Source organism: Rhinopithecus roxellana, chromosome 4 (assembly GCF_007565055.1).
Source record: "Rhinopithecus roxellana isolate Shanxi Qingling chromosome 4, ASM756505v1, whole genome shotgun sequence".
NCBI lineage: Eukaryota > Metazoa > Chordata > Mammalia > Primates > Cercopithecidae > Rhinopithecus > Rhinopithecus roxellana.
This window is the reverse complement of record NC_044552.1, coordinates 26,501,877-26,522,396: the sequence shown is the minus strand read 5'-3', so window position 1 is coordinate 26,522,396 and position 20,520 is coordinate 26,501,877. Positions and strand designations below refer to the sequence as shown.

The 20,520-nt window shown below is 47.8% G+C and overlaps 1 protein-coding gene across 5 annotated transcripts; it reads right to left on the bottom strand.

Annotated features, from left to right (window-relative positions):
* Positions 1-841: 841 nt before the first annotated feature.
* Positions 842-13,948, bottom strand: BRD2 (bromodomain containing 2). 5 transcript variants are annotated; one of them, XM_030928722.1, is made up of 13 exons: positions 13,507-13,948; positions 9,652-10,981; positions 7,836-8,139; positions 7,088-7,225; positions 6,398-6,536; positions 6,099-6,313; positions 5,627-6,001; positions 4,982-5,110; positions 4,543-4,791; positions 4,166-4,428; positions 2,037-2,341; positions 1,710-1,832; positions 847-1,592 (listed from the first exon to the last, which is right to left on the bottom strand). In XM_030928722.1, the coding sequence occupies exons 2-13, from the start codon at positions 9,675-9,677 to the stop codon at positions 1,456-1,458; spliced, it is 2,403 nt and encodes an 800-aa protein (XP_030784582.1). In that variant the 5' UTR covers positions 9,678-10,981; positions 13,507-13,948; the 3' UTR covers positions 847-1,455. The 5 variants fall into 5 exon arrangements, with proteins under 5 accessions (XP_010367031.1, XP_030784582.1, XP_030784583.1 ...); XM_030928723.1 differs by lacking the exon at positions 13,507-13,948 and adding an exon at positions 13,208-13,395; XM_030928724.1 differs by lacking the exon at positions 13,507-13,948 and adding an exon at positions 12,120-12,536.
* Positions 13,949-20,520: the final 6,572 nt, after the last annotated feature.

Sequence of the window (20,520 nt, the reverse complement as noted above, 5' to 3'; positions counted from 1 at the left end):
CTCCTGAGAGTTTGAAAATTGTTGCTCAAGCCCCAGTTTAGTCCGAATCTCTAAAGAGGGCTGATAATCACTAGTAAAATTTATTGCTTCCAAAACCCACCCTACATGTTTCTGGTGCCATTTATAGCAGAATAAACCATTTGCTTTACTACACTCCTGATTCCACTTTCCACATCTCTATAATAGTTTCCTACTATGGTATATTATACTAAGCCAAATGTCTCACTTTTCCAGTATTAAAGCCCCGAGTTCCAGAATGCACACATCCCAACCCCCTAACATACAACCCTTCCGTCCCCTTAGCAAGACAAGGTGGTATGCAGAAAGGAGTTTTGCCATTTAATTGCTGTAATACCCTAGTAAACTAATAAACTATCTGTAAATTTGCAATGTGTGACCATGGCAGCAAAATTTAACAATGAAGTAGTCCCAATTGCCTTTTAAAAGGCAATAAACTCAATGCATGAAGTACTTACCTTTGGCTACCTCCCACCCCTTTCTCACATTTTACATCTGCTCAGAAGAAAATTCACACATCCAGTGCCACAGGGAAAAACCTAAAGCCTACCTCAAAATTTTGAGTTCTTGGTTAAAGCATGAATGAGCCACAGAACTATTTCTCATTTAAACGAGCAAATTCTAGACCTAAAGATTACTTCTAAGCACTCAGTTTACAAAAGTCGGATGGATTTATTAAAAACACAGCAAAAGCCTACTGGTTTAAAAATTGAAACAATCCAATTATAGGGTAGCTATTGCCTTTTCTCACTGCCAAGAATATTTTCTTCAAAATTATCAAGACAATTCTTATGATGTTCCTTTTGAAATACAAAAGCAAGTATTAAGGTAACTCAAAACATGAATAATATTTTCTTTATTTACAAGTTAGAATCAACAAAGACAGTCCAGGGGACCAAATGGGGAGATGACTGAAACCCCCAGGGCCCCAAATGGAGCGGAAGGAAAAAGGGAAAACAGAGTAGAAAAAAAAAAGTCAACGTAAAAAAAGAGCTCCCCCTTCTTCCCTCCCCGTGGAGGCTGAGGGGACCATGGCCCCACCCTTCCCCCCAGCCTTACCTAGCTTAAAATAAATTAGAACAAACAACTTCAAAACAGGGCCCTTAGAAGTGAATAGGGCAGCTATGGCCTCAGGTAACTCTATATCAGGGCTTTGCACATTCCCACCCTTGCCCTGCCCCATTTTGAATGGGGGCTCTGTGTCCAAGAGATCACTCCCCAATGGGGCTAGGAATTCAATGTTATTTTGTCCATGTCCCTCCTTCAGTAAATCTCCCTGCATCCCTCCCCCACTGCAGAGCCAGCTCTCCTAGAGGGGGGCGGGGGTGTGTGTGTGAGATGAAGAAGTGTCACAGCAAAGGGGGAAGGGGCAGGTGGGGCAGGGTGGTCTAGGGGTCCGGTCCTGCGGAGCCTTCCTGCCCCATCTGGCCTGACCCCTTAGCCTGAGTCTGAATCACTGGTGTCTGAAGAGGAGGACGATGAAGAGGAGGAGCTGGAATCCGAGCTGGAGCTGGAAGCGCTAAGGCGTGACACTGCTACTTGCTGTGCAGAGGATGACTCTGTTTTCTCACTCACTGCAGAACAAATTTGAAAGTTAAAGACTTTCAAGTCTGAATCTTCAACTGTCAATAAAAGACAGTCACGAAGGCAGGATGCAGTCAATCTGTAGTGGCCTGTAAATATGTACTCACCTTTCTTGGGTGGCTTTTTAGTGGAATTGAGCTGTCCGCTGACATCTTGTAACCGCTTTTCTAATTCCCGCTTTTTCTCCAAGGCTAGTTCCTCCTTTGTCTTTCCCACAGGCTTCTTAATGGCTAATGAAAGAAATTTATCAGGATACATTAAGATTGCCCCAAACATCTTATTATGGGCCCCTAGATTCCCAAGTTCCTTTCTTAAACATGAGGAATCAACCAACACATCCCATTATCCTGGGAGCTAACCTGAAAGCAAACAGACCCCATCATCTTTCCTAAACTGTCCTCAGAACCACGAGATGAACCTCATTTCATACGTACTGTAGGGCTTCCGAGGTTTCTTACGCAGGCAGGAAAGGACATAGCGCTCAAGCTCTCTAAGTGTGGATGGCTTGAGTGTTTCAAAATCAATCTCGATCTCTTCTGGGTTTGAATCACGTAAAGAGGGCTCCCTGGCTTGGATTATATGCACAACTCGGCCCAGCTTCTCCCCAGGTAATTTGTTGATGTCCAGGCTCAGCTGCCGCTTCTCATCGTAACTCATGGGCCTGCTCTCTTCTTCCTCCTCTGAATCATAACCTGTAGGCAGGGCAGGTGGGGCTGTCTTTGTGGCCTTTTTGGGGAGCCTACGGGCAAAAAAAGTTGTCAGCAAAAGAAGCTTCATTAACCTCTCCTAGTATGTTCCCACTGTTGTAATTCAGTGATCCTATTTCCTGCCCAGAGTGGAGCTTCTGCTTTTCCATTCAATGGCCAAGTCAGAGGTGGGGTACTGGGACACTGTATAGTGAGACAGCATTTTATGGAACTCTTGCCTGCCAAGCATTTTATTACATTTACTTTGGGCTTTCAAAACTTTATACAGGCATACCCTCTTGGAGATAGAAAATTCTGAGTTTGGTTCCAGACCATTGCAATAAGGTGAGTACCAAAATAAACTGAGTCACATTACTTGGTTGTCTGCACTATGTTCTTGACTGTAAGTGGGCAATAGCATTAGGTCTTTAAAAAGACAATGTACATAGGCCGGGCGTGGTGGCTCAAGCCTGTAATCCCAGCACTTTGGGAGGCCGAGACGGGCGGATCACGAGGTCAGGAGATCGAGACCATCCTGGCTAATATGGTGAAACACCGTCTCTACTTAAAAATACAAAAAACTAGCCGGGCGACGAGGCGGGCGCCTGTAGTCCCAGCTACTCAGGAAGCTGAGGCAGGAGAATGGCGTAAAGCCGGGAGGCGGAGCTTGCAGTGAGCTGAGATCCGGCCACTGCACTCCAGCCTGGGTGGCAGAGCAAGACTCTGTCTCAAAAAAAAAAAAAAAAAAAGACAACGTACATACATACCTTAATGAAAAACTACTACTAAAAATGTGACACAAAAACATGTTGGAAAAACTGTTGACTTGCTCCATACAGGGTTGTCACAAATCCTCAATTTAAGAGGCTGTAATTTCTAAAACATCTCCATAAAGTGAAGCACAATAAAACGAGGTACACCCATTTAGGTATACTGGTATGGGTCTTTCTGCCCCCTAAAACACTACCAAACTACACCATGGGCCAGGTACAGTGCCTCACATCTGTAATCCCAGCCCTTTGGGAGGCCAAGGCGGACAGATCACTTGGGGTCAGTTCAAGACCAGCCTGCCCAACGTGGCGAAACCCTATCTCTACTAAAACTACAGAAATAAGCCTGTAATCCCAGCTATTCAGGAGGCTGGAGGCAGAATCGCTTGAACCTAAGAAGTGGAGGTTGCTGTGAGCCGAGATGACGCCACTGCACTCCAGCTTAGAGTCTAAAACAAACAACAAAAACACACCAAAAAACCAAAACTGCTACGCCACTGAAAAGTCTAGACTCATTGATTTAGAGCAACAGGCAAACTACAATGGCCCAGAGAACAAATGTGATCTGCCACTTGTCTTTGCAAATAAACTTACTGGAACACAGCCATCTTTCTTTCTTTGTAGTTTATGGCTTTCAGAGTTCACTGTCAGAGTAGCTGTGAAAGACCCTATGGCTCCCAAAGCCAGGGGTCCCAACCCAGTACCCAGTCTGTGGCCTGTTACTGGGCCACATAAGAGGTGAACAGCAGGTATGCGGGCATCACTGCCTCCTGTCAGATCAGCAGAAGCATTAGATTCTTGTAAGAGTATGAACCTGTGAACTGCATGTGGTAGGTGTCTATGCTGCATGCTCCTTATGGGAATCTAATGGCCCAATGATGTGAGATGCAACAGTTTCATCCCAAAAACCATCCCCTCGAAACCCCCTCAGTGGAAAAATCTGTCTTCCATGGAACTGGTCCCTGGTGCCAAAAAGGTTGGGGACCAATGCTCAAAGCCTATTGCATCTGTTAACTGGCCATTTAGAAAAATCTTTGCAAATAGAGATGGCATCCCCTGGAGAAAGAGAAATAGCCAAACTAGTCTCTGCTTCCTACTCTAACTCACTTGGTGCCACTTCCTCCAGAAGGTCCAAAGCCAGAAGGGCATAAAGCAGCACTGCCACCCCCACTGCCACTTGCTTTCTTGGACTTCTTGGGCTGAGGTGGGCGGGGTGCCCGAGGCCCCTTGTCATCTTCATCGGCCCCAGCTCGGCCTCGATGCTTCTCTGCCTTCCGTTTCTTCTTTTTCTCTTTTTTCTCTCTTTTCCTCTTGGGCTTAGATATTGGACCCTGGGACAGAGCAGCCAGTTGTTCGTGTACTGCCCGAAGCTACAGAAAAAACAAGAAGTGGAAAAAGTCAATAAAGATAAAGAGACAAGAAAAAATTAGGACAAAGGGCATGAACCTCTTACCCAGTAAAAACTTTTAAGAGTGACAAAATACCTGTTCCTGTAGTTCTGCTAAGCGATGAGCCCTTTCTTCCTCCGAGTCTGAGCTTTCACTCTCTTCTTCCTCCTCATCGTCCTCATCCTCCTCCTCCTCTTCCTCAGAGGAGCTCTCACTGCTACTTTCCTCACTGGAGGACTCTGAAGATGATTTGGCCAAACCAGGGGGCATGGCAGTAGAGACTGGTAAAGGCCCTGGTTCCAGTGGTTCATCTGGCATCTTGGCATAACGGAACTCAAATACATCCTAGAAAGAGGCACAAACTCAAAACTATGCTGATGAACAGTGAGTGCCCTGCATACCCAGCCACCAAGTGATATAGCTCCAATTGACAACTGTACAGAACAGTGAGACCCTCATGTTGAGGCTATGCAGCACAGATGACAAAATAACTCCCCATACCATTTATTTTTTCAACTCCAACCTTTCCACTCACCTGTAGCTTTCGTGCCATTGCCACAACATCGTGATCTGGGGGATTGTACTTATAGCAGTTGGAGAACATAAGCCGTACATCAGCAGCAAACTCCTGTGCATCCCGGTAATCACGGTTCTCCATCTTCCGCTGCAGAAGGAGGCAGCATCAGAAGCTGCACAGGCAGGAAGACTCACCTTTCCCTGCCAACCCCAGACACCACAAGAAGAGCCCTCTCTTGAGAGCACACTGGGGATGACCTTAAGGATCTGTGCCCTGGGGTTCAAGTTTGAAGTCAAAGGAATTTGGGTGGGTTGAAGAGATATTTATGTCTAGAAAAAGAAATCATTTCTAAGTGACAGAGGAGGAGAGGTGGCCTATGACTGTCTTTCCACCCCATAACTTCCTTAACCCAACACTGCCACAACATTAGTACTTAATTATAAACAGTATTGTTCTCAAGACAAAGAAACCCCACCTTACTGTTTCAAACTCCAGGAAATATGAATTCTCAAACACCAGACCTTCTTTCTGTTCCACATCATTTTATGAAAGTAAACTGCCAAGAACCAAAGACTGCTGCGTGCCCACATAAGGATACTTAATGTTTTGCACCTAGGCTCCCATCACTGCCTAAGCATCCCATCTGCCCCATGCAGTGGGTACCTTGACAGTGCTGAGGTCCATGGGGTGCTTAATGATGTCATGGTAGTCATGCAGGCCAAGTGCAGAAGCATCCACTGGTTTATAGAAAGGCCAAGCATAGGCAGCATGCTTCTTAGAGAGTAACTCCTTCAAAATGCCATTGCAATGTTTTAATTGTTCTGAAAGCTTTCCTTTCTTAGAGCTCTGGTGTTGTTGCTGAGAGTCAGGCAAGTCTTTGCGTGGGGGCTTGATGGGGCGACCACTCTCTCTACGCATAGGGGGAAGCCGTGCTGCCTTAGGCTCAAGACTCCCAGGAGGGCTAGCTGGAGAACCAGGAGCCAGGATGGCTGTAGGTGTAGGGGTGGTAGTATCTGCTTTCCGCTTTACGCCTTTTTTCTGCAGAAACAAACAAGATAGGGAACCTATTATTCCACGTCCACCTTACTTAAGACCCTTGCCTCCCTGCTGCCCAGAGGAAATCCACAGATCATACCTTGGCAAGGGGCTGGGCTGGAGGAGCTGCAGTAACAGCAAGGAGCGGGGGTCCAGCAGAGTGCAGGGACTTGAGAAGTGGAGAGGAAATGACTGATGGGTGGGGAATGTTGAGGACAGTGGTAGGTATCTCAGGTGGGGGAGTATACAGGGCTGTGTGTGACACAGAAGAAACAGCAGGCACCTGATGGGCACTGGTAACACTGCCCTGGAGCGCTAGGAAAAAGGAAAAAAGCAAGTGTAGTTTGATTCTCTTTCCCATCTTTAGGTGTCCATTTGCAAAACTCCTACTCTTCCTACCTGCCAGCTTGGCCCCCTTCTTGTGGCTGTTCTTAGGGATGGTCACCACCAGTTCTTGCTCTTCTTGTGGCATTGATGCAACTTTCTGTAGGAAGATCTTTTCCAGCGTTTGTGCCATTAGGACAATATCATCAGTGGGCTATAAGAACACAGACAGCAATAAAGTAAGTTAAAAAATGCCAACAGAAGATAGATACACACCATCTTTCTCACAGGCATTCAGACTCTAGGCCATTACCATACCCCCAGCAAGTCACCTTGTCATCAAATCTTAAAGGAAATTTCCTACTCCAGGCCACTACTAATTTCCACTTTCTCTTAACTGTGTCTCCCAAAATATGAAAGAAAAAACTACACGGTCCTTTAAAGTTCAGAAAGGATTGAGAGCTGAAAAGAAAAGAGATCCCTGGTCTACTCAGGTCTCTGGTGCTTTCTAAGAAACAGGGCCACCCCCGCCTCCGCCCCCCCCCCCCCAAATACGAAGTGTTCTACTTAAATAACCTTTAACTGGAGCTCTGAAGTCACATCACTATGTTCAACAGTACCATCTAGAGTCAGGTTTTGAAGACCGACTACCCGGGTAGCACCCTCACTAGCAAAGGATTTAAGCTTTATGTAGACAAACTATCTAGCAATAATAGAAGTCATTGTTTCTCCCCACCTGCTAAATGAACACACAGAAAAACTCACCTTGTTGTAAATGTAACAGTTGGTGAACATGGTATTAAAATCTTGCATACACTCTGAGGCAGCCCAATAATAATTGTTTTCAAGTCTCCTCTTAATAGTACCCATGTCCATAGGCTGTTTTATAATTTTGTGATAATCCTAAATAGAAAAATGTTAGGTCAGAACTGTAGAAAAATAAATGCTTACAGACACTACTGATCCCCGACTCTCTCTCTCACACACACACACCCCCCCTAAGCATCAAAGAAATATTTACTTAAACTGCGGCCCCAGTTAAACTGTGGGACAAAATAAATAAATAAATAAAAAAGATTCTTGACACCCACAGGGAGGCCCCTGCTGCCTTTCTCTAACCACCCACCTCCCACCCACTCTGGAAACTTTCCCATCCTGTGACATTACCTCTGGGGCTGGCTATCCATGGGCTGCATGAGGGAAAGGAAGAAGCTAAGAATTTTGGCCACCGTGGTCCTCTCCCAACCCGAGGTGGGAATCTGTAAAATGGAGCCAGGGCACAAAAGTTAAGGAAGGACACAGGGAGGGCACAAGGAAAGATGCCAAGATAGTTACAGCAAGCGGTCGGAGCAATCACAAAGGACCAAGAATCCAGAAATCTGGTGGCTAACTGCCCTACAGGGGAGATATGGGAACTCCCTAGGGGCCGCAGCATCTACACTAGGCAGACCACCCCCATTCACACGCATTCTTGCTCATCCCATACCTCCCAGGCTCCAATGTTTCTACTCACCGGTAGACCCAGTTTGACAGCATCCACAGGCTGCCGGAATGGCCATGCGAACTGATGTTTCCACAGAGCCTTCATCACTACCTTGTGTAGGTATTGCAGCTGGTTGGTAACTCGTCCTGGCTTTTTGGGATTGGACACCTCTGGGGGTGGTGGGTTGGCAGGGGTCAGTTGCAAAGCAGGCACCGAAGCCATTGTGGGGCTCTCAAATCCCTCATACAAGAGAGAGGGTTTTCGAATCCTTTTCCCTGGTGCTGCTGCTTCTGGGCCCAGCCCCAGTAACCCTGCATTCCCTTCCCCAGGGAGCCTGTAAAGATGGGAAACAAAATTAGGGCAATATCGTGCAAATCAGGAAAAAGTGCATTTGCACAATGGTCTGATAAATCCAGATGTTGGCCCTAGTGAGATGGTTACGCTTATGCCAAGTGATTTAAGCAGAAACAATATCCAAACAATCTGTGGAGCTTTTATTGCTGGCCCCGCCTTTATTAGTATTTTTAGTATACTATCTAGATTCCACCTTCTGAAGTCTAATGACTTCTTTAGCATATTTTAAACTCCAAAACTGTTTTTGATAGAGCACAGTATCTCAGAACTACAGCCCTATGGGGATGGGGCTTAAGCAAGATGGGAGGAGCTAAGAAACTCAAACCCCAAGCTTCCTCCTCACTGGGGGGTTTGGTGGTTGCCATGGTGGTTGAGCGCTGGTGAAAAAAGGAAGAGAACAAATTACGGACATAGAAAATTCCATAAAATGCTGATAAGACACCGAATAATCCACCTAGATAGAAGAGAGAGCACCATCTTCCACAAGGTCTGGGTAGTTAACGTCACAACAGAACATGGACTCAAAGGAAAAACCATACCAACTTAAAAAATATCCAGACAAGAAAGCATTTGTCAGACTTTACAGCCCGAAAGTACCAGGTCCCCAAAATTAGTCGCACCAAATGAAAGTCTCCTCGCTCCAAGAAAGTCAAAAAGCTGTACAAAACAAGTCAAGGTCACCAAGTGATAGCCCCCTTCCACCCACCCACTACACAATACGATTCCACTACCAGTTCCCCACTATAGCACCAACTACAGACACCAAACGCCAAGAGTGGTTCATCTACAGTCCCCCTCGTGCTCCTCCGATGAATTTCCTACCACCTAAAATTTAAGACATTATATGACAATCTCATTGTTTACAACGCAGAGCTGAACTAGGAACCTTAGCTCTACTCTCCTGCTCCGAATGAAACCCTTAAATGTTAGGAAAAAACAATCCCTCCACCAACAAACAACACGTACAACCCACCCACCCAAAAAAAAAGATTTAATGACATATCCTGGGCGTTAGGAACCCGCAGACTTGGAGAGTGATCCCTTTACCCTTCTCCGGGAATCCCCGTTGCCAGTCCCTTAAGCTCTCTATCGCCATGGCAACCCTACAGGGCGCTAGAGGTGGCCGTGAATCCCCCTAAAAAGCTATGACAAACCGCCGCTAGACACCAGACCCACCAAACGCCAGACCTGCTGTCCACCCTCACTACACTCCACCGCCAAACAAGCTCTGCCTGACTCGGTTAAGAGTGGGCCACGGCGGCATCAAGTGTATGAAATGACAACCTGTATTCCCCTCCATGCGCAGTAGCCGGGCCGCCACCACCGTTTCAAAACCGTCGCTCAGTGCCCTCCGCGAGGGCGAGTCAACAGCAGCGCCGCCAAACAGCAGCGCGCCGGGGCCGCTCCATGCTCCCCCCAAACACGGCGCCCCACACCCCAGTGCCGCCGCCCCGCAACATCCCCTTCCCACACGCGGATCGCGGAAACGTACTTGTGAGGAGTCACGTTTTGCAGCATCTTCACCGCAGGGAACCGGCGCTGCCCTCAGCCGCGGAAAGTCCGGGTGGCCTCGGTTCCCCTCACCGCCCGGTCCAGCATAACCCGGTAAGTACGGGGGAGGCCGTTCCTCTTGGGCCTCCAGGCAACAAACCCCCTGCCTGACCGGCACGAAAGCAGTCCCTTTGGGGCCTCTCGGAGAGCTCCAGGCAGCTTGGCGCGCTCTGCAGACGGCGGACAGCAAGAAAATGGCGGCGGCCTCCGCTGAGGCGGGCAACTGAGGGGTTGACTCTTCAAAGGACGGTCCCCGATCTCAGACACCGTCGTCAATATAGCCCGCTGTTGGTCTGCAGGGATCCCCTCTTCTTGTCGGGAGCCTACGGGGCGGACGAGGTCCCGTTTCGATCTCGGATGGAGGCGGATGAACACGAAAAGTGGTTTAGGGAGCCGCCGCCTCCATCTTTGAAATCCTCTTGAGGGCGGAGTAGAAGGGGAGGACAGACTCCGAGGATTGGGCGGGGCCCGAAAAAGGGGAGCTTCAGGGGCTTCTATGGGGTCTGTACTGTCCGCTGGGACCAGTCATAGGCCGGGACGAAGGCCATTTCCAAGTGGATGGAGGTGGATTGTAATGGCGGCCCCGGACGACTCGAAGGCTCTGTATCGGTAGGCAGAATCCTCCAGATCGTTCTAGAGGCTGCTCCACTCCAGCGCGAAATGGCGCCGCCGAGCCCCGCGCCAGCCCTTTATATATAGGCGGGGAGGAGGAGCTTCGCCGCTCATGCGCGCCACCCCGCTCGAGATTTCCCCCACCCCCTCCGCGCGCGCGCGCTCGCTCACGCGGGTGAAGAAGCTGAGTCGAAGGGGAAGGAACACCTCTCCGCGGGAGCTTTTTCTATTGGCCAGCCGCAACGATGACGTCATAAACTTCATTTCCAAGGTGTCAGTCACCAGGCAGAAGAGTGCCGCAGAGACCCACAGGGAAGTGGCAACCCGCCACATCTCCAAGCCAATTGGCTGAGCTGTGGTCCGCCGAATCCAGGCAAAGAGGATGGTTGGAAGGGGTGCGGAAGCCATCGCCCCAGAGCCTCCAGCACCCTCTCCCCGCCTCCCCTTCCAACAAAGTCTTCCCAGGCTTCCATGCACAGCACAACTGGAGACTGCCAAGCTCGGGCAGGTCGTGCCATTCGTAGCTCCTCCATTGGCCAGACCGGCAGGGAAACGGGAGGGGTCGCGTGGGCGTAGCCTGCCTGGGCCCGCCAGGGGTGTGGCCGCAAGACGCCCGGCGGGTCGTGGTTCTCCGCGGTAAGGCAGCTGCAGCGAAGAATCTGAAACGAGGAAGAAGACGCCATCTTAGTAGCCGCGGCCTGTTGCTCTATGGCGAACAGCTACGGGCTTCAGAACGGCGACAAGGGGATCTAACGTTCCCATGCCCCACAATGTAAAACACAGGCTTGCCAAAGTCTTAAAATACGCCACTCCCTCCCCCAAACTAAACAATGGGAAGACAAGAGCAAAACACTCATTATTTACTGTTTAGTCCCAAAGACCACAAAAGCTAGAATACGTCTCCCAAATTTGCACGTCCAAGCACCTTTCTAATCCCCCCCACACACCTACAGTTACCATTTCTGCTAGTTCGAAAAAACCTCGGCAACCCTGAAGTGGTTTAAAATCTCCAAACGCATCCATCTACCCTATACAATGTAACCCACCTCACCTCTTCCTTAAAATCCATTCCGGCGTCTGGCTCAGCAGAAAAAAAACAAGTCCTGTGAGGGGTGACTTAGGGCAAAAACCCTCCCCCTCCAGGCGAGCTCGGACCTTTCCCCACAAGCCACACCACCCCTAAGGGTAACCGCCTCTTACGGGCCCTCCGCCACGGGGGCGAAAGAACCCCCCCGCCCCCCCACCAGGGTCCGGAGTCCTCCCCACGGAGCGGCTGGTCCATCGGTCAGCGCCAGGGAGGAGGGCGAGCGGAGGAGGCGGCTGCTGCGGCTCAGACTAGCCCTCCCCCTCCTCCCCTCCCCTCCCCCCGGCCGTCCGCCTCCGAGGAGGGGCAGGAGCCATTTTGGGAGCTCAGTTTCGCCCCCTCCCCCCAACTTACTCAAGTCTTTCTCATAACTTGGTTATCTAAATAAGGGTGCAGACTCTGAATAAACCAGAGCCCAAAGTCAGGATCTCCAGAGTATCTCTGGGGCCGTCCCCGCCCCCCTACGAGAGTGAAAGGATTTCCCCCACCCGAGAAAACCTGGGCTTTGGCGGGGCGTCCCCTTCCCCGTTTCCCCTTTCTTCGCTACCAGGGAGAAAACAAACTTGTGTACCTATCAGGGAAAAGTAATCAGGGTAGGTGAACAAATATACGGTAAGATTCCCCCTCCCCCGGGAAGGACTCGTAAGGGCCTAGGTCCTTCGGCTGCAACCACGCCACCCTCCCTCCCTCTGCAGTAGCTCTTCAGCTCCAACCTCGGTTACTGCGTCTAAAATGGCCGCCAATCTCCTGTCTTCTGACCCCCCTAGTAGGGCAAACCCAGGGAGGGCGGGGGAAAATGAGCATTGGGAGAGCAGAGTCCCCTTCCCCCAGCCAGGGATCAGGCCTTGGTCCCCAAAAGTACAAGCGGCCCCGTCCGGGTGGCTGCAGCAGGAAGGGCAATGACACAGCAACTTTGCAGAGGCCTTCTCCCCTCCCCCTAGTGGCCCAACCGCCCAAATCCGCTTTTCTCCACCGGGGCTCTGCAGGCCAGGACAGAGGCCCATCAGGGGGCCGGCCGTGGAAGAAGAACTTAGCAGGCGGAGAAAAACACCAGGCCTTAGAAACGAAAAGGGGAGCCAGACATTGCTCTCGTTTATTCCCTGCATTCCGGAAAATCACTGCCTCCCGATCCTCTATCCTCCCTTCCCCCACATGAGTCACCAGGGAGGCTACTGCTACTCAGTAATTTGGGAAAGTAACTCTTTTCCTCCTTTCCGTTCCCTCCCCCGCAGTACACAAGGAGAGAACTGTTCAGGACTGGGGGAGGGGATGAGGGAGGCGATGGAAGAGGCCACCCTGGAGAAACCCGAAACCTTGGGAGCTGTGAAATCATTCCAGGTCCCGAGCCTCCCTCGCATCTCAGATCATGCTTTCTAGACCCCCTTACTGCCAGCACCCACCTTGGGCCTGGTTTCTGTTCCTAAGCAGACCTCAAGCTTTCAGCTTGTAAGACCCCCAGCCTGGAGTAGACACGTGCTCAGTAAAGATCCTACAGGGGCAAAAGGCCCCACAGGCCGTGTCCACGTGAATGCACACAAATTCGGTGAGCGACTCGAAGCGTAACCTCCAGCCTGCAGTGTGACGACTAGAGCTCCCCTACCGCGAACACAAAGGGCGCACAGCAATGCTCCCTCCAGAGGCTCTGGGGAGAAAAGAAGTTGGCGCCTGGGAACAACCTCAGTTCACAGCCTGGGTGGCCAACTCCTAAAGCATTCACATCCACGGGTAGGGGCCACAGCCACCACTCCTCAGCCCACCGCCAGGTCACCCCTCCCTCGGCCGCCGACGGATCCCTTCTCACCTGGCTCCCGGCTGCTGAACCCCCAGGGGACGAATGGAATGGGGGGGCCACACCGCCCCCTAACCCCTTTGCCCTCCAATTGGTACGGAGGCATGAGGCTGGCCATTCCCATCCCCCCCCCAGTGGCCCTCTCCTGCTCGCCCCCCTCTACGCTCCCATTGGCTGTAAAAGGTTTGAAAGACAAATCTTCCCACTCTCAGCATTCTTTTCTGAACCCCAAGAATCCCCCTCCCGGACTCCCCACCATTGGCTAAGCACTTGACTGACAACATCTCCGCCCCACAAGGGCCCCTTCTCACCTGGATCCTAAAGCCTTCCGGGGGCCTCCAAAGTTGCCCTCGGCTTGGTACGGGGTATGTAATCCGGGGTGTCAACCCCCCCCCCCGGAAAACGAAGCCGTGTTGGGGGAGGGGGCGTAGCCCCCAGCCCCTCCCTTTCCGAACGGGCTGGGGGGTGGGGAGAGCACCGGGGCCGCGCGGCCACGTCAGCAGCGCCCAGATTGGCTGACGGGGGTCACGTGCCCGCTGCCCCCCCCCCTTCCAAGCCACGAGGACCAGTTTTCCGAACGTTCCTGGGGGTCGCGCAAGGGGCCAACGGGGCCGCATGGCCCAGGCCTATGTCCCGAAACCCAGAGCGCTATAATGCTGCTGCTTGTCCATATCCCCAGCTTCCTATCCCGCAGTCCTCGACTCTATCCCCCCCACTCGCCTCTCCATACGGGTTCAGCATGGCTGCCGCAGACCAGGAACACGCACAGCGCAGGCGCAAGGGTGCGCCCTGACTGGGGGAGGGGAAAGGAGTGCCAGAGGCGGCGGGGAGAGCCGTAGTGCGCAGGCGTCCGGGCCGGAATCGCAGCTCCGGCGGCGGGGCTCGGAGCGCGCGCATTTGGTGGGGTGGAAGCCGGCACCCTGGCGCCGACCTCCTGCCTCAGCGCCCGCTCCCCCACTACCCGCGGCCTAGCTGGGTAGCCGCGGGCGACCAGGCCTGTTTCCTTCTAGGTGGGTGTAAGGTGCAGCTTGGCTGGTCTTGGCCTGAAACTAGTGGAAGCGCGCGCCAGGAAGCTGTTGTCAGCGGAGGAGAATGGGGCCTGGACCTGGAAATATGAGGGTCTGCAGAGAGGGGCCCCTTTCCTGGTGTCGGTGTGGTGCGACCGCTGGAGAGGGCGTTTCTCGCCCTCGGCGCGCCTGCGGCGCGGAGAGATGAGGTGCGGACCGCAGACATGGACTTCGTATTCGGCTTTAGTCTTAGGCAGCCTTACAATCCCTCCGTGCCATGAACCTACGCTAGACTTTAGTGAGACCTGTGAGTCCCTGGACTGCTCTATCTTGTACGATATTTACCAGCTGATCACTTTTCCTTCTCTATCTCGTAGTGGACCGTTTAAACCTCTTATACTCTTAAAGTTACGACCTCTACTCTCAATCTTGAGTGAGTCCCTCCAAAATTTTGGAATTACTAACATAAAATTTTATAGTGATTCAGTTGCCAGCTAAAAAGTAAGCCTTTAATTTGCCATTAGCCGATAACTTCTCCCTTGATTACCCAGAGTACCGTCTAGATTTTCACGCTGCAGACCCTAATCTCTCCTCACCGACAGATGGCACCTCACAGAACAGAAAAGCCAACTTGCAGAACTCCTGGCTTCGCATTTCCCACCTGCAAACTGGGTCAAGTGTGTATTCCTTTACCATTTCACTAGAGGTCCTCCCTTCGGTTTAAGGAAATCCTTTACTATTGACCTGGTCAACCTTCTCTATTACCCGGAGGCTCTCTTCCTTTCTCCGCCCTTTGACCTTTTTAACTTTTCTCTTGGTTTCCCCGCTGACAAAAAGAGAACAACCCTCTCAATGTCATGCCCTCAGAGACTCATTTCTCTCAGCTCCCTTGCACAGCCAAGACCTGAAATTGAAATTATCCTTACTATCTCAATTCTTTGTCACCCTCTCTCTCCCCATCCCCACTCCTCAAGCCACCCGTCAGGCTGCTACCACCAAAACTTTTCTGGCAGATGTCAACAAGAACCTCCTAAGTGGCAAAGTCAGGAAGCACTTTACAGTTCTCACCTTATTTGACCTCTGAGGCATTAGACATTTGATCGTGTTTCCTTCCTGACATTCTCTCTACCCTTGACTTCTATGACCACTCTCACTTGTTTCTTTTTCTATTTGTCTAACTATTCCTCTCCAGTCTCAGTGGATTTTTCTTCCTTAGCCCCTTTTTATGTGTTGATGTTTGCCGTGATTCTTGTTTGCTTCTAATTCTGTTCAACTTCTCTAAGTAATCTGACTCCATGGCTCAAAGCCTCTCAAGTCTGAATCTTTAGTTCACGCAGCTCTTTAAGCTAAACTTCCTACTAAATATTCCCACTTGGATAACTCTCAGACACCAATATGTTCAAAATTGATGCAGACTCTATACACTCTAGACCTGCTCTTTCTCTTCTGTTACCCTGAGTAATGGCAGCTGTTTAACCCCAAAGCCTGTAATCTGGGAGCCTGTTGTTGATTTCCTTTTCTCACACCCTTACAGACTCATAATTTTGCCTCTTAACTATGCATCAACTCACCCTTCTGTCCTAGTTCTATCACCTGAGCTGTACCAACAGTCTCCTAAATTATTTCCTAGATACATGGCTATTTGGATTTAAATTAATACAATTTTAAATTTAGTGTCTCTATATATATACTAGCCACATTTTAAGTTCTCAATTGCCACATGTGAGTAGTGGCTGTCATATGGGAAAGCACAGATTATTAAACATTTGGTCATTGCAAGAAGTTTTTTTTTTTTTTTCCTGATACGGAGTCGGAGTCTTGCTCTGTCGCCCAGGATGGAGTGCAGTGGCGTGGTCTTGGCTTACTACAACTTCTGCCTCCCGGGTTCAAGCAATTCTGCCTCAACCTCCCAAGTAGCTGGGCTTACAGGCGCCTGCCAGCACACCCAGCTAATGTCTGTATTTTTAGTAGAGACGGGGTTTTACCATGTTGGCCAGGCTAGTCTCGAATTCCTGACCTGGTGATCTGCCCACCTCGGCCTCCCAAAGTGCTGGGATTACAGGTGTGAGCCACTGCACCCAGCCTCATTGCAAGAAGTTCTATTGGACGGTGCTGCTTCAGACTTTCTGCCTCGGCCACAATACTGCCAGGAGAAAGCTTTCCAAAATATAGCCCTGGCCATAGCTCTCTTTTAAACTCTATGTTAATTCCTTATTGGCTATGTGATGAAGTCCAAATTCCTATGTTTGCCAGAACAGTCTGCCTAGCTTTCCAGCCTCATGTCTAACCACTTCCTCTTGGGCCCTATATTCCAGCTGTATTGAACTGTTTCCCAGACGCATCATTTTGTTTCATGCCTCTGTGTTTTACACATGTGCACTTTCTTTATGGAGTAGGCTTTTCCCCAACCTATGTAAGCCTAAATAACATCTCTGAAAAGCTTAATGTTATCATTGAAGTTGAGCTGACTGCTCATTCTTTGGTGTCCCTTACCCTTAAGATTTTACTTTCCACAGTGAATGGCATTTATGTGATTACATGTTTCTCTCCAGTACTAGGCCTTGATTTTGAGAGCAGAGCCGTGATGTATTCTTTTCCTTGCTTTGCTTTTTTTTTTTTTAATATCCCCAGGTTCTAGCACAGTATCTGGCCAATATTAGCTTCTCACAAGTTGAGCAAATATTGAGGTGAATTGATATGTAAGCAGGTATGTGACTTAGGTAAGATTGAAATGTGTATGTTTTATGGGGTGCCGTGTATAGGGGAATAATCATAGACAAAATTATTGCCTTCAGACATATCTGAGACATCAGAATTAGGTGAGGAAAGACAGAAGTAGAACAGCACAGGTTATTGGCACAGAGAGTAGTCTAGTCCAATCTGGCCAGAACATAAGCTACAAGAAGTAGAGCAGGAGAAGAGAAAATGGGAGGTAAATTTATATTGGAGAACACATTATGGAAGGTTTCCGGTGCTGTTAAGTTTGGAACCAGTGGGGAACCACTGAAATTTTTTGAGTAATGACTTGATCAGAGTTACGTTGTTAGATAGAAACTCTGTCTTCCAGTGGCTGGCACTGTCCATGTTAATAAACATCAAATGTCAGGGGGTCGGAAGGAGATGTGATTGGTGATACAAAACATTTATTGAATAGTTAAAATGTGTCGGGTACTGCGATGACTACTTTACATGTATTAACTCTTTTAATCCTTAAAACCCTGTAAAGTCAATACTAATATTATCACCCTCAGTTTTCAAGTGAAACAACAGAAGCAAAGGACGGGTCAGTCTATTTTCTGATGCTATCACAGAATACTCACAGACTGGGTAATTCATAAACAGTAGTTTATTTGGCTCAGTTCCAGATGCTTGGAAGTCCAAGAGCATGGCATTGGCACCTGGTGAGAGCCTTGTGCTGCATCATCCCATGGCAGAAGGGCAAACAAGCACATGAGATGGAGAGAGAATAGGGACCAGAATGTATCCTTTGTTTGTTTGTTATATTATTTTACTTTTTATTTTATTTTTTGAGACAGAGTCTCGCTCTGTTGCCCAGGCTGCAGTACAGTGTGCAGTGGCATGATCTCGGCTCACTGCAAGCTCCGCCTCCCGAGTTCACACCATTCTCCTGCCTCAGCCTCCTGAGTAGCTGGGACTACAGGCGCCCACCACCACGCCTGGCTAATTTTTTGTATTTTTAGTAGAGACTGGGTTTCACTGTGTTAGCCAGGATGGTCTCGATCTCCTGACCCCGTGATCCACCTGCCTCCGCCTCCCAAAGTGCTGGGATTACAGGCATGAGCCACCATGCCTGGCCTCAGAATGTACCCTTTTAAATGGGAACCCATACCTACATTAGTAGCATTAATCTATTCATGAGAGCAGAGCCCTCATGACCTAATTAGCTCTTAAAGGTCTCACTTAAAACTGTCAAAATGGCAGTTAATTTCAACAAGAGTTTTGGAGGGGAGATTCAAACCATAGCAGATAGTATTTACCTAAGGTCACACTTTTAGTAAGTAGCAGAACTGGGATTTGAACCCAGCTGACTCTGGGTGGTATATTATTCTGTTTACGAGGCACAGCAGGGAGTTTAAGATCCAAGATTGAAGTTAGATAAAAAAAGATTAGGAAAAATAGATTTGAGAGTCACCTTTGAGGTGATGTTTGAAAAAGCCATGAAGGTAGCTGAGATTTGTAAAGGAGCGGGTATAAAAACAATTTAGGGTGAAGGATTGAGCTTTGGGTTACATCTTCATACAGGGAGCAAGAATAGGAAGTGGAACCAGTGGAAGATCTCAACGAAGAAGAAGCAGAGCAATGTAATGTGAGGAAGCTAGAACAGGAGATGGTTCGAGGAAGGATTTCATGTTTATTGAATGACTGATTAAATCAGGACTCCTTAAGCTTTTTATGTGCCATTAGCTTTTTTGGCAGTTTGGTGAAGCCTTTGGATCTTGTCTGATGATATTTGTAAATGCATAAAATAAAATATAAACTATAGTTATCAAAATACAGTGGTCCCCGCTTAACTGCAGTTTCACTTTCTGTGATTTCAGTTACCCAAAGTCAACCTTGTCTGAAAATAAGTACAATAAGATACTTTGTGTATGAGACAGAAAGACCATATTCACATAATTTTTATTACAGTATAATTTTCCTATTGTTGTTAATCTCTTCCTGTGCCTAATTTATAAATTAAACTTTATCATAGGTATATCTATGGATAGGAGAAACTATGTAATTACATTTGGTTCTATGTGGGGGGCACTACTATATTTAAAGAAATGTGTGATCTAGTAGTATGTGTTTCTGTATTAATACAATACAGTGTTTCTTTATTAATACATTAAAAAGCATGATTTATTGGCAAGTTTAACAACTCCCGTAAGTGATATTTTAAGATGTCTGTAACAACTATAATGTGATATGAAAATATTAATTGATGGTGTTTTCTATTGATGACAGTGTTACAGCTGCTGGCTGGTACTGCAAAGATTTATTTTCTACATTCATAAAATTAAATTTCAATGAGAGTTTTTTGAAAATAAAGTTGACTTTTTTCATTCCATCCAAGTTTATGGACCTCTGAATTCTTTTTCTTTTAGAAATTTTTTATTGATACATGATAATTGTACATATTTAGGTACAATAATTTGTACATACATGTGATATTTTGATACATGCATATGATGTGTAATGATCAAATCAGGACAATTAGGATATCCATCACCTCAAACATTTATTATTTCCTTCTGTTGGGAGCATTTCACATCTACTCTTCTAGCTATTTTAAAATATACAGTAAATTAATGTTAACTGTAGTCACCCAGCTGTGCTATCAAACACTATAGAATTATTTCCTTCATTTTAACTATATTTTTATAACCATTAATGAATCTCTCTTCATCCCTCCTCCACCTCCACCCTTTCCCAGCCTCTGGTAACCATCATTCTACCCTCTACCTCCGTAAGATCAACATTTTTAGCTCCCACGTATGAAAACATGTGATATTTTTCTTTCTGTACCTGACTTATTTCATTAACATAATGACTTCCAGTTCCATCCATGTTGCTGGAAATGACAGGATTTCATTCTCTTTTATGGTTGAATAGTATCCATTGTATATATATATACATACACCACATTTTCTTTATCCAGTCTTTTCTTGATAGACTCTTAGACTGATTCCATGTCTTGGCTACTGTGGGTAGTGCTGCAATAAACATGGACATGTACACATCTCTTGATATACTGATTTCCTTTCTTTTGGATATATACCCAGCAGTGGGATTGCTGAATCATATAGTAGATCTATTTTTAGTTGTTTGAGGAATCTTTATGCTGTTTTCCATAGTGGCTATGTCAATTTACATTTCTACCATCAGTATATGAACATTCCCCTTTCTCTGCATCCTCATCAGTATCTCATCTGTGTCTTTTTGATAATAGCCAATTTAAGTAGATTCAGATGATATCTCATTGTGGTTTTGAGTTGCATTTCCCTGATGATAGTGATGTTGACAATTTTTTCATATGCCTATTGGCCATTTGTATGTCTTTTGAGAAAGGTCTATTCAGATCTTTGCCCATTTTCAAATAGAGGATTATCTGGAGGATTTTTGCTGTTGAGTTTGAGTTCCTTATATATATTGTGGTTATTAATCCCTTATCAGATGGATAGTTTACACATATTTTTTTCCCATTCTGAAGGTTGTCTCTTCACTCTGTTGATAAATATTCTGGTTATTAATCTCTTATCAAATGGATAGTTTGCACATATTTTTTCCCATTCTGATGGTTGTCTCTTCACTCTG

Excerpts from the sequence above, each read along its gene's own strand:
- BRD2 (XM_030928722.1), bottom strand. The coding sequence starts at position 9,677 with ATGCTGCAAAACGTGACTCCTCACAA. Across the intron at positions 6,537-7,087 it reads ACTGTTACATTTACAACAAG|CCCACTGATGATATTGTCCT; the intron begins GTGAGTTTTTCT and ends GTGTTCTTATAG. Across the intron at positions 6,002-6,098 it reads CAGCCCAGCCCCTTGCCAAG|AAAAAAGGCGTAAAGCGGAA; the intron begins GTATGATCTGTG and ends TTGTTTCTGCAG.